General features: G+C 34.6%; 1 protein-coding gene across 2 annotated transcripts in view; it reads left to right on the top strand.

Moving 5' to 3' along the window:
- NECAB1 (N-terminal EF-hand calcium binding protein 1) overlaps positions 1-12,926 on the top strand; it is a 279,183-nt gene that overhangs the window by 73,743 nt on the left and 192,514 nt on the right. For both annotated transcript variants that reach the window (XM_059994879.1, XM_059994880.1), the window contains exon 3: positions 8,942-9,050. In XM_059994879.1, the coding sequence (XP_059850862.1) occupies positions 8,942-9,050 (109 nt within the window). The remainder of the gene's footprint in view (positions 1-8,941; positions 9,051-12,926) is intronic.

The following is a 12,926-nucleotide window of genomic DNA, read 5'->3' on the forward strand; positions in this document are numbered from 1 at the left end:
CTTTAATTCCCATGCATTGATAGCTCCCAAGCATACACTCCAGTCGGCCTTTCTCTTTCTTTCTCTCTACCTCTCTCTCTCTCCCCCTTCTTCTTTTCCTCCCTCCCCTTTCTTCCCTCCCCCTTCCTCCCTCCCTCCTTCTTTCATTTACTCCTTCCCTCCCTGCCCCACCCTCTCCTTTTCTAGACTTGTATGACCCTACTGCTCACTGGGTGCCTCTACTTATTCCACAGAAACATCTAATTTTAACATGTCCAAAACAGCAGTTTACTTCACCCCACACTTTTTGCCCTGTGTTCTCTTTTACAATGGTGATATTGTCCATGTGATTACTCAGTCCTGGGAAGTGGGTATAATTCTTGATTTATTGTTCCCTCTCACCCATCACCTCTAACTGATCATCAGTTCCTGTTGATTCTTTTTCCTAAACAGATTGTAAATCTGTCTACTTCTCCTTGTTCTTACTGTCACCACCAAGGTTTATGCCAAGTTGATTCTTGTAGGAATTACTACAATGTCCTCTTATGGGTATTCTCTTCTAGTGTCTTACCTCTCCACTCCATTTTACTCACTGTAGCCACAGTAAGCTTTCCAATATGACAGTGCCTCTTTGGGTAAATTCAAAACTCTACCATGATTTTTCAGGTTTTTCATGACATTGACTCTCTGTTTCTCTCTGGCTTCTCCTCTCCTTCCAATATATATTCATTCTCTCCCCCAACCACCCCCAGCTTTATTGAGGTATAGTTGACAGTTTAAAATTGTACAAAGTATGCAACTTGATGATTTGATATACATATACATTGTAAAATATTAATCACTATCAAACTACTTAACATACGCATCACCTCACATAGTTACCATTTTCTTTTTTTATGTGTAGTGAGAACACAAGCTCTGCCCTTTTAGCAAATTTCAATTGTACAATACAATACTGTTAAGTATAGTCACATTGCTTACTTACTTACGTACTTATTTATTTATTTATTTTTAACATCTTTAATGCAGTATAATTGCTTTACAATGGTGTGTTAGTTTCTGCTTTATAACAAAGTGAATCAGTTATATATATACATATGTTCCCATATCTCTTCCCTCTTGCATCTCCCTCCCTCCCACCCTCCCTATTCCACCCCTCAACATGGTCACAAATCATCTACTGATCCCCCTGTGATATGTGGCTACTTCCCACTAGCTATCAATTTTACGTTTAATAGTGCATATATGCCCATGCCACTCTCTCACTTTGTCACAGCTTACCCTTCCCCTCCCCCATATCCTCAAATCCATGCTCTAGTAGGTCTATGTCCTTATTCCTGTCTTACCCCTAGGTTCTTCATGACATTTTTTTTTCTTCTTCTTAGATACCATATATACATGTTAGCATACGGTATTTGTTTTTCTCTTTCTGACTTACTTCACTCTGTATGACAGACTCTAGGTCCATCCACCTCATTACAAATAACTCAATTTCGTTTCTTATTATGGCTGAGTAATATTCCATAGTATATATGTGCCACATCTTCTTTATCCATTCATTGGTTGATGGACACTTAGGCTGCTTCCATGTCCTGGCTATTGTAAATAGAGCTGCAATGAACATTTTGGTACATGACTCTTTTCGAATTATGATTTTCTCAAGGTATATGCCCAGTAGTGGGATTGCTGGATTGTATGGTAGTTCTATTTGTAGTTTTTAAGGAAACTCCATACTGATCTCCATAGTAGCTGTATCAATTTACATTCCCACCAACAGTGCAAGAGTGTTCCTTTTTCTCCACACCCTCTACAGCATTTATTGTTTCTAGATATTTTGATGATGGCCATTCTGACTGGTGTGAGATGATATCTCATTGTAGTTTTGATTTGCATTTCTCTAATGATTAATGATGTTGAGCATTCTTTCATGTGTTTGTTGGCAATCTGTATATCTTCTTGGGAGAAATGTCTGTTTAGGTCTTCTGACCATTTTTGGATTGAGTTGTTTCTTTTTCTCTTATTGAGCTGCATAAGCTCCTTGTAAATTTTGGAGATTAATCATTTGTCAGTTGCTTCATTTGCAAATATTTTAACATTCTGAGGGTTGTCTTTTGGCCTTCTTTATGGTTTCCTTTGCTGTGCAAAAGCTTTTTAGTTTCATTAGGTCCCATTTGTTTATTTTTGTTTTTATTTCCATTTCTCTAGGATGTGGGTCAAAAAGCATCTTGCTGTGATTTATGTCATAGAGTGTTCTGCATATGTTTTCCTCTAAGAGTTTGATAGTGTCTGGCCTTACATTTAGGTCTTTAATCCATTTTGAGTTTATTTTTTATCCATTTTGAGTTTATTTTTGTGTATAGTGTTAGTGAGTGTTCTAATTTCATACTTTTACATGTACCTGTCCAGTTTTCCCAGCACCACTTATTGAAGAGGGTGTCTTTTCTCCACTGTATATTCTTGCCCCTTTATCAAAGATAAGGTGACCATAAGTGCGTGGGATAATCTCTGGGCTTTCTATTCTGTTCCATTGATCTATATTTCTGGTTTTGTGCCAGTACCATAGTGTCTTGATTAGTGTAGCTTTGTAGTATAGTCTGAAGTCAGGGAGCCTGATTCCTCCAGCTCCGTTTTTCATTCTCAAGATTGCTTTGGCTATTCGGGGCCTTTTTGTTTCCATACAAATTGTGAAAATTTTTGTTCTAGCTCTGTGAAAAATGCCAGTGGTAGTCTGATAGAGATTGCATTGAATCTGTAGATTGCTTTGGGTTGCAGAGTCATTTTCACAATGTTAATTCTTCCAATCCAAGACCATGGTATATCTCTCCACCTATTTGTATCATCTTTAATTTCTTTCATCAGTGTCTTATAATTTTCTACATACAGGTCTTTTGTCTCCTTAGGTAGGTTTATTCCTAGATATTTTATTCTTTTTGTTGCAATGGTAAATGCAAGTGTTTTCTTAATTTCATTTTCAGATTTTTCATCACTAGTGTATAAGAATGCCAGAGATTTCTGTGCATTAATTTTTTACTTTACTAAATTCATTGATTAGCTCTAGTAGTTTTCTGATAACATCTTTAGGATTCTCTATGTAGAGTATCATGTCATCTGCAAACAGTGACAGCTTTATTTCTTATTTTCTGATTTGGATTCCTTTTACTTCTTTTTCATCTCTGATTGCTGTGGGTAAAACTTCTAAAACTATGTTGAATAAGAGTGGTGAGAGTGGGCAACCTTGTCTTGTTCCTGATCTTAGTGGAAATGGTTTCAGTTTTTCACCATTGAGGACGATGTGGCTGTGGGTTTGTCATATATGGCCTTTATTATGTTGAGGAAAGTTCCCTCTATGCCTACTTTCTGCAGTGTTTTTATGATAAATTGGTGCTGAATTTTGTCAAAAGCTTTCTCTGCATCTATTGAGATCATCATATGGTTTTTCTCCTTCAATTTCTTAATATGGTGTATCACATTGAATGATTTACATATATTGAAGAATCCTTGCATTGTTGGAATAAACCCCAGTTGATCATGGTGTATGGTCCTTTTACTGTGCTGTTGGATTCTGTTTGCTCGTATTTTGTTGAGGATTTTGCATCTATGTTCATCAATGATATTGGCCTGTAGTTTTCTTTCTTTGTGACATCTTTGTCTGGTTTTGTTGTCAGGGTAATTGTGGCCTTGTAGAATGAGTTTGGGAGTGTTCCTCCCTCTGCTATATTTTGGAAGAGTTTGAGAAGGATAGGTGTTAGCTCTTCTCTAAATGTTTGATAGAATTAGGTTGTGTTCTAACTTCATTGATTTACATGCAGCTGTCCAACTTTCCCAACACCCTTTGCTGAAAAGACTCCTTTCCCATTGTACCTTCTTGCCTCCTTTGTTGAAGATTAATTGACTGCGGTGTGTGGGTTTACTTCTGGGCTCTTTCTTCTTTTCCATTGATCCATATTCTGTTTTTTTGCCAGTACCACACAGTTTTATTACTGTAGCTATGTAGTATTCTCTGAAGTCTGGGATGGTTATGCCTCCTGCTTGGTTCTTTTTTCAGGATTGCTTTGGCAGTTCTGAGTCTTTTATGGTTCCAGATGAATTTTAGGGTTATTTGTCCTAGTTCTGTGAAAAGTGCCATTGGTAATTTGATAGAGATTGTGTTAAATCTGTAGATTGCTTTGGTTACTATTGCCATTTTAACAATATTAATTCTTCCAATCCAAGAGCATGTGATATCTTTCCATTTCTTTGAATCATTTTCAATTTCCTTTATTAATGTTTTATAGCTCTCAGCTTATGAGTCTTTCACCTTCTTGGTGAGGTTTATTCCTAAGTATTTTATTTTGGGGGTTGTGATTTTAGAAAGTATTATTTTTTGTTTGTTGTTTTCTTTTTACATTCTTTCTGATATTTCATTGTTGTTGTAAAGAAATGCAACTGACTTCTGTATGTTAATCTTGTATCTTGCTACATTACTGAATTCATTTATCAGTTCTAGCAGTTTTTTTTTTTTTTTTGCGGTACGCGGGCCTCTCACTGCTGTGGCCTCTCCCGTTGCAGAGCACAGGCTCCGGACGCGCAGGCTCAGCATCCATGGCTCACGGGCCCAGCCGCTCCGCGGCATGTGGGATCTTCCCAGAACGGGGCACGAACCCGTGTGCCCTGTATCGGCAGGCGGACTCTCAACCACTGCGCCACCAGGGAAGCCCCAGTTCTAGCAGTTTTTGTGTGGAGTCTTTAGGGTATCATACAGTGTATCATCTATATATAATTACAATTTTACCTCTTCCCTTCCAATTTGGATACATTTTATTTCTTTTTCTTGTCTGATTGCTGTGGCTAGGACTCCCAATACTGTGTTGAATAGAAGAGGTGAGAGTGGGCAATGTTGCCTTGCTCCAGATTTTAGCAGGAAGGCTTTCAGCTTTTCACCTTTGACTATTATATTGGCTGTGGGTTTGTCATAAATAGTTTTTACTATTTTGAGATATGTTCCCTCTCCATCCACTTTGGTAAGAATTTTTGTCATGAATGGATGTTGAATTTTGTCAAATGCTTTTTCTGCATCTATTGAGATGATCATGTGGTTTTTGTTTTTTCTTTCATTTATATGGTGTATCACATTGATTGATTTGTGTGTGTTGAACCATCCTTGTAAACTTGGGATGAATCCCACTTGGTCACGGTTATGATCATTTTCATGTGTTGTTGGATTTGGTTTGTTAATATTTTGTTGAGAAGTTTCGCATCTATATTCATCAAAAATATTGGCCTGTAATTTTTTTTTTCTGATGGTATGTTAGTCTGGTTTTATTATCAGTGATATGGTGGCTTCATTAAAATGTCCTTGGGAGTGTTCCCTGCTCTTCAATTTTCTGTAAGAATTTGAGAAGAATTGATATAAATTCTTCTTTGTATGTTTGCTAGAATTCACCTGTGAAGCCATCTGGTCCTGGACTTTTATTTGTAGGGAGTTTTTAAATTACAGACTCTATTTCAGTTCTAGTGATCAGTCTGTTCAAATTATTTATTTCTTCTTGATTCAATTTTGGAGGGCTGTATGTTTCTAGAAACTTGTCCCATTTCTTCTAGGTCACCAAATTTTTGACATATAATTATTCATAGTATTCCCTTATGGTTTTTTGTTATTCTGTAGTATCAATTGTTATGTCTCCTTTTTCATTTCTTATTTTGTTTATTTGGGTTTTCTCTCTTTTCTTCTTAGTGAGCCTGGCCAGAAGTTTGTCAATCTTGTTTATCCTTTCAACGAATCAACTCCTGGTCTTACTGATTTTGTCCTATTTTTTAAATTTCTATTTTATTCATTTCCTCTCTAGTTTTTATTATTTCCTTCCTTCTTCTGACTTCAGGTTTTGTTTTTCTTCTTTTTCTAATTCTTTTAAGTGGTTGGTTAAGTTGTTTATTTGAGATTTTTCTTCTTTTTGGAGGAAGGCCTGTATTGCTATAAACTTCCCTCTAAGAATTGCTTTTGCTGTATCCCATAGACTTTGTATGGCTGTGTTTTCATTGCCATTTGTCTCAAGGTATTTTTTAATTTCCTCTTTGATTTCATCATTGACCCATTGGTTTTTTAGAAGCATGTTGTTTAGTTTCCATGGAATCATTTTTTTCTCATTTCCTTTTCTGTGGTTAATTTCTAGTTTCATGTTGTTGTTGTCAGAAAAGATGCTTGAGATATTTTCTATAGTCTTAAATTTGTAGAGGCTTGTTTTGTGCCCTAGTATGTGGTTAATTCTAGAGAATGTTCCATGTGCACTTGAAAAGAATGTGTAATCTGGTTTTTTGGATGTAATGTTGTGAAAATATCAATTAAGTCTAACTGTCCTATTGCATCACTTAGGATCTCTGTTGCCTTATTGATTCTCTGTCTGGAAGATTTGTCCATTGATGTGAGTGGGGTGTTAAAGTCTCCTACTATTATTGTATTCCTGTCAATTTCTCCCTCTATGTCTGTTAGTATTTGCTTTATGTATTTGGGTGCTCCTATTTTAGGTACATATATGTTGATAAGTGTAAAATCCTTTTGTATTGATCCTTTTATCATTATATAGTGTCCTTCTTTATCTTTCTTTATAGCCTTTGTTTTAAAGTCTATTTTGTCTGATGTGAGTATTGGGACCCCCACTTTCTTTTAATTTCCATTTGCATGAAATACCTTTTTCCATCCCCTGGCTTTCAATCTATGTGTGTTCTTTGCCCTAAAGTGCATCTCTTGTAAGCGGTATACTGTACACTCTTGTTTTTTTTATCCAACCTGCCACTCTGTCTTTTGACTGGAGCATTTAGTCCATTAACATTTAAGGTAATTATTGATAGATATATATTTATTGCCATTTAAAACCTTATTTTCCCATTGATTTTATATTTCTTCTTTGTCCGTTTCTTTTTCCTTTTGTTTTTCCTTTCATCATTTGATGATTTTCCTTTTGTATTATACTTATGTTCTCTTTTTGGTTTTTGTGAATCTATTGTGTGTTTCTGACTTGTGGTTACACTGTTTTTCATGTATGTTAACTCCTTCCTATATATAGTTGCCTTAGACTGGTAGTCATATAGGCTCAAACACATTCTAGGGGAAAAAAAAATCCACATTTTCTTACTCTCCTCCCCCACATTTTATGATTTTGATGTCCTCTCTTACATCTTCATGTTCTTCTTTTTGCTATTCATTGTGGTTGTCATCACTTTCACAGAAAATATTTTTGATTTTAAAATATTTTGATTAAAATTTAAAACATTCTGATTAATTTTGATTAAAACATTTCATTAAAATGTTTTAATCTGTGTACTGGTTTCTTTAAGTGATTATTTTCCAATTGTAATTTTCTTTTTCTTATAGATTCTTACTACTTTTCTATTTAGAGAAGAACTTTCAATATTTCCTTTAGGATAAGTATAGTATTGCTGTATTCTTTTAATTTTTGCTTATCTGGGAAGTTTTTTATCTCTCCTCTTCTAAAGGATAATCTTGCTGTGTAGAGTATTCTAGTTTACAAATTTTTCCCTTCCAGGACTTTAAATATATCTTGACACTTGCTTTTGGCCTACAACGTTTCTGTAGAGAAATCAGCTGATAGTGTTAGTGGGGTTTCCTTGTAATTAACTCTTTGCTTTTCTCTTACTGCCTTTAGAATCTTCTCTTTGTCTTTAGCTTTTGACATTTTTATTATAGTATGTCTTAGTGTAGATCTGCTTGGGTTTATCTTGTTTGGGACCCTCTGTGCTTCCTGTACGTGGATATCTGTTTCCTTCTTTACATTTGGGAAGTTTTCAGCCATAATTTCTTCAAATACATTTTTGATCCCTTTTTGCTTTCTTTCCCTCCTGGAATCCCTATTTTGCATAGGTTGGCATAGTTTATATTATCCCATAGGTCTCTTGTATTGCTTTCTTCTTATTTTTTTTTAATTTGGCTTTCTGTCTTGATTGGACGATTTCCATTATTCCTTATTCCATTATTCCAGGTCACTTATTTGTTCTTCTGCATTATTCATTTTGCTATTCATTGACTTTAGCTCAGCTTTTATCTTGGCAAATGAGTTTTCTAATATTTCTTGGTTCATCTTTCTAGTTTCTTTTTTCTGTACTCTGCATTTCCATTGATACCCCTTCTTAATTCCTTCAGTATTTTCATTATCTCCTGTTTTAAATCAGTGTCTATCATATTGAATAGGTCTGCTTCATTGTTTGTTCTTTCAGGGGAATGCTCTTGGCCTTTTAACTGGGAGTGGTTCCTCTGCTTCATTTTACTTTTATTTCTCTCTGTGAGTTTAGGAGAAGCAATTATGTACTCTGGTCTTGGAGGACTCTTTATACGTGGGAGCATCCCTGTGTAGCTTGTATGGATTTAGTATTTTTGGTCTGAAGGCTTTTTTTAGTATGCATGCCTGGCACCTCTTTCCTCAGCATGTGCTGGTCATTATCCCCTTGATAGGTGGTATGCAGATGTGGCTACTGGTGCCCAGTCCTGGAGTTCTCAGTGGTGGCAATGGCTCAGGAATGGCCCTGGGACACAGGATGGGAGCAGAGGTGGCTCACAACCACTCCTGGAGTTTGGGCAGGTGGCAGTGGGGGCTCTCAATCACTCCTGGGGTCTGCAAGGGTGGCAGTGGTGGCTTGCAACCACTCTTGGCTTGCAATGACTCCTGGTATCTGGGAGGGAGGTGGCAGGAGCCCACAACTACTCCTGGATTCCAAGAGGGAGATAGCAGAGACCCATGACCACTCCTTGGGTCTGGGAAGGAGGAGGTGGGGGCCTGTGGCCATTCTTTGGTCTGGGTGGGTAATTATTTTTATTTTAAACACCTGAAATTGTTCTTCCTTTTTGAATACATGTATACATGCACAAACAAACCTGTTCAAGCATTTGATCAAAATGTTAAAAATTAAAAGATATAATAACATACAAAATTGAAATGATTTGCTTCTCTTTTGTTTGTTCTTACCATTTTAGATGATGGAAAATTGTCCTTTGAAGAATTCAAAGCATATTTTGCAGATGGTGTTCTGAGTGGAGAAGAGTTACGTGACCTCTTTCATACCATTGATACACATAATACCAAGTAAGGAACTTTTTTTAAATCACTACATTCTGCAAATAAAGTAGAGAGGGCATGAACAAGTACATACCAATGAAACAGAGATGGAGTAAAGCTGTAGAGGACACATTCTGTAACACACCTATGTTCAGTTCTGAGATAGCCTCTAACAATTGAAATGCTGTGAAAAACTGAATTTTGAACTGGAAAATAAAAATTTTCTGTAGGAAGTTCTCATAAAGAGTTTGCAGAATTAAAACAAAGCATAGGTTATAAATAATTCTAATTCTGCCATTAATAAGAAAGTAGGATTTTACCTTGTTTCTTAGATTTCATCTCAGTTTGCTTCATTTAAAAATTGTTCTAAGTCCATTTTTATGTTACTGTAGTAAAATAGGAAATTGCAGCAATTATCTGGACAATTCAGATGTGTGTGCTGAACTCCAAATCAGTGTTACCTGAGAGATGTAGGTAATGTGGGACACAGAATTTTCTCTGAGCAATCAAAGTATATAGTGATCTACTTGATTTATTTTAAAATCTAGCAAAATAAAATATGAGCTCTGAAAATTTGTAGGTTTAGCTGATGGATTTTTTTGAGTCATTTTACAAGAAATGATTTACTTAATTTTTGAAATTTAAAGTGCTTTATTATGTTGCACTATAGGCACAGCTATGATTACATTTCTAAAAAATATTTGCTTCTCATGATCAAGCAAAATATTTTAGAAATATTATTTATGTGACAAAAGAGGAAAATTTAACTTGCAAGTTAAAGAGGAAAATTTAACCAACAAGATATATTTTCAATGTTTTCCTTCTTTCTTTCCAAATATTTTCAAAGTGGTTATGTCACTATATTTGAAGTGATAAAAGGAAAAAAATACATAATGAAAAATATTCTACCCAACAAGGGTAACATTCAGATTTGAAGGAGAGATAGTTTTAAGACAAACAAAATCTAAAAGAGTTTGGTACCACTAAAATGTCTGTACAATAAATGTTAAAGGGAGTTCTCTAAGTGGCAAAGAAAGACCACAAACAGAAATATGAAAATTATGAAGGTAAAGATCTCATTAGTAAAGGAAAATACACAGTAAAGGTGGTAGATCAATCACTCACAAAACTAGTAGGCAGGTTAAAAGACAAAAGTAGTAAAATCATCTAATCCACCATAAGTAGTTAAGGGATATTTTTTTAAATGCAAAATGTGAAATAAAAAATATTAAATGTTGGGTGGAGGTGCAGGTCTGTTAGAATGCATTTGAACTTAAGAGATCAGTAAAGTATAATTATCGTGTGTGTGTGTGTATATATATATATATACATATATATATACACACATATATATTGTTATATATAAACCACATGGTAACCACAAACACAAATCTATAATAGATATACACACAAAATAGAGAAAGGAATCCAAAAATAACACTAAACATAGCATCAAGTCACATTGGAAGAGTGCAAAAGAAAAAGGAAGGAACAATAAAGAATTATAAAAATGAACTGAAAACAATTAACAAAATGGCAATTGATACGTACTTATCAATAACTACTTTAAATGTAAATGGATGAAATGCTCCAATCAAACAACACAGAGTGCCTGAATGGATACAAAAATAAGACCCATATGTATGCTGCCTACAAGAGACTTACTTCAGGTCTAAAGACACACAAAGACTGAAAGTGAGGGGATGCAAAAAGGTATTCCATGCAAGCAGAAATGAAAAGAAAGCCAGGGTAGCAATATTTATATCAGATAAAATAGACTTTTAAACAAAGACTGTAACAAGAGACAAACTAGGACATTACATAATCATAAAGAGATAAATGCAATAAGGAGATATAACATTTATAAATATATTTAAATCCAACATGGGAGCACCTAAATATATACCGTTATATATACTAAATAACTAATGAGTCACTGAAGAAATCAAAGAGGAAATCACACAAATGAAAATAGAAACACAACAATCCACAATCTATGGGACACAGCAAAAACAGTTGTAAGAGGGAAGTTTATAGAGATACAAGCCTACCTCAGGAAAGAAGAAAAATCCCAGAGAAACAGCTTAATCTTACACCTAAAGGAACTAGAAAAAGAAATGCCAACAAAAATCTAATGTTAGTATGAAGAAAGCAATAATAATGAACATAGGAGAAATAAATGTAATAGAGACTAAAAAAGAGACAAAAAAAATCAATGAAACTAAGAGCTGATTCTTTGAAAAGATAAACAAAATTGATAAAACTTTAGACAGACTCATCAAGAAAAAAGGAGAGGTCCCAAATCAATAAAATAAGAAATTAAAAAAAGAGAGAGGTCCAAAATCAATAAAATAAGAAATGAAAAAGAAGTTACAACCCATGTTATAGAAATAGAAAGGATCATAAGAGATTGCTAAGAACAATTATACACCAATAAAATGGACAACCTAGAAGAAATGGATGAGTTCCTAGAAACATAAATATCCCAAGACTGAATCAGGAAGAAATAGAAAATATTAACAGACCTATTACCAGTAATGAAAAATAATCAGTAATAGAACAAACATAAGTTCAGGACTAGTTGGCTTCACAGGTGAATTCTCTCAAATATTTAGAAGAGTTAATGCCTATCCTTCTCAAACTATTCCTCCCCCCCCAAAAAAAAAATTGAAGAGGAAGGAATGCTTCTGAACTCATTGCAAGAGGCCAGCATTACCCTGATACCAAAACTAGACAAAGACCCCACAGAAAAAGAAAATGATAGGCCCATATCTCTGGTGAACATAGGTGCAAAAATCCTCAAAAAAATTTTAGCACATTGAATTCAACAATACATTAAAAGGATCAAACAACATGATCAAGTGGGATTCATCCCAGATTTATCCCCCAGATGCAAGGATGGTTTAATATCAGCAAATCAATTAATAGGATACACCACATTAACAAATGGAAGAGTAAAAATCATATGATCATCTAAACAGATGGAGAAAAACTTTTGACAAAATTCAACACCAATTTATGATTTAAAACCTCTCGACAAAATGGGTGTAGAAGTAATATACCTCAACATAATAAAGGCGTAAATAACTAATGCACAGCTAACATTGTATTCAACAGTGAAAGGTTGAAACTTTTCCCACAAAGATCAGTAACAAGAAAAGCATGCTCAATCTACCACTCCTATTCAACATAGTACTGGAAGTCCTAGCCAAGGCAATTAGACTAGCAAAGGAAATAAAAGAATTCAGATTGGAAGGAATAAGTAAAACTGTCATTGTTTGCAGATGACATGATACTATATATAGAAAATTCTATATAGTATAGATACTATATATAGAAAATTCTAAACACACTGCCAAAAAACTACTAGAACTTTCAATGAATTCAGTAAAGTTGTAGGATAAAAAATTAACATACAGAAATCTGTTGCATTTCTGTACACTAAGAACAAACTATCAGAAAGAGAAATTAAGAAAACTATCTCATTTACAGTGGCATCAAAACTAATAAAATTCCTAGGTATAAATCTAACCAAGGAGGTAAAAGACCCATTTGGAAAACTATAAAACATTGATGAAAGAAATTGAAGATAACAACATACAAAGGGAAATATATACTGTGCTAAGGAATTGGAAGAATTAATATTGTTAAAATGTCCATGCCACCCAAAGCAATCTACAGTTTTAGTGTAATCCCTATCAAAATACCAATGGTAATTTCCACAGAACTAGAACAAATAATTCTAAAATTTGCCTGGAAACACAAAGGACCCTGAATAATCTAAACAATTTTGAGAAAGAAAAACAACACTGGATGTATCCCACTCCCTCATTTCAAACTATACCTCAAAGCTACAGTAATCAAAACAGTATGGTACTGGCATGAAAACATAGATCAGTGGAA

Source organism: Delphinus delphis, chromosome 17, assembly GCF_949987515.2.
Source record: "Delphinus delphis chromosome 17, mDelDel1.2, whole genome shotgun sequence".
NCBI lineage: Eukaryota > Metazoa > Chordata > Mammalia > Artiodactyla > Delphinidae > Delphinus > Delphinus delphis.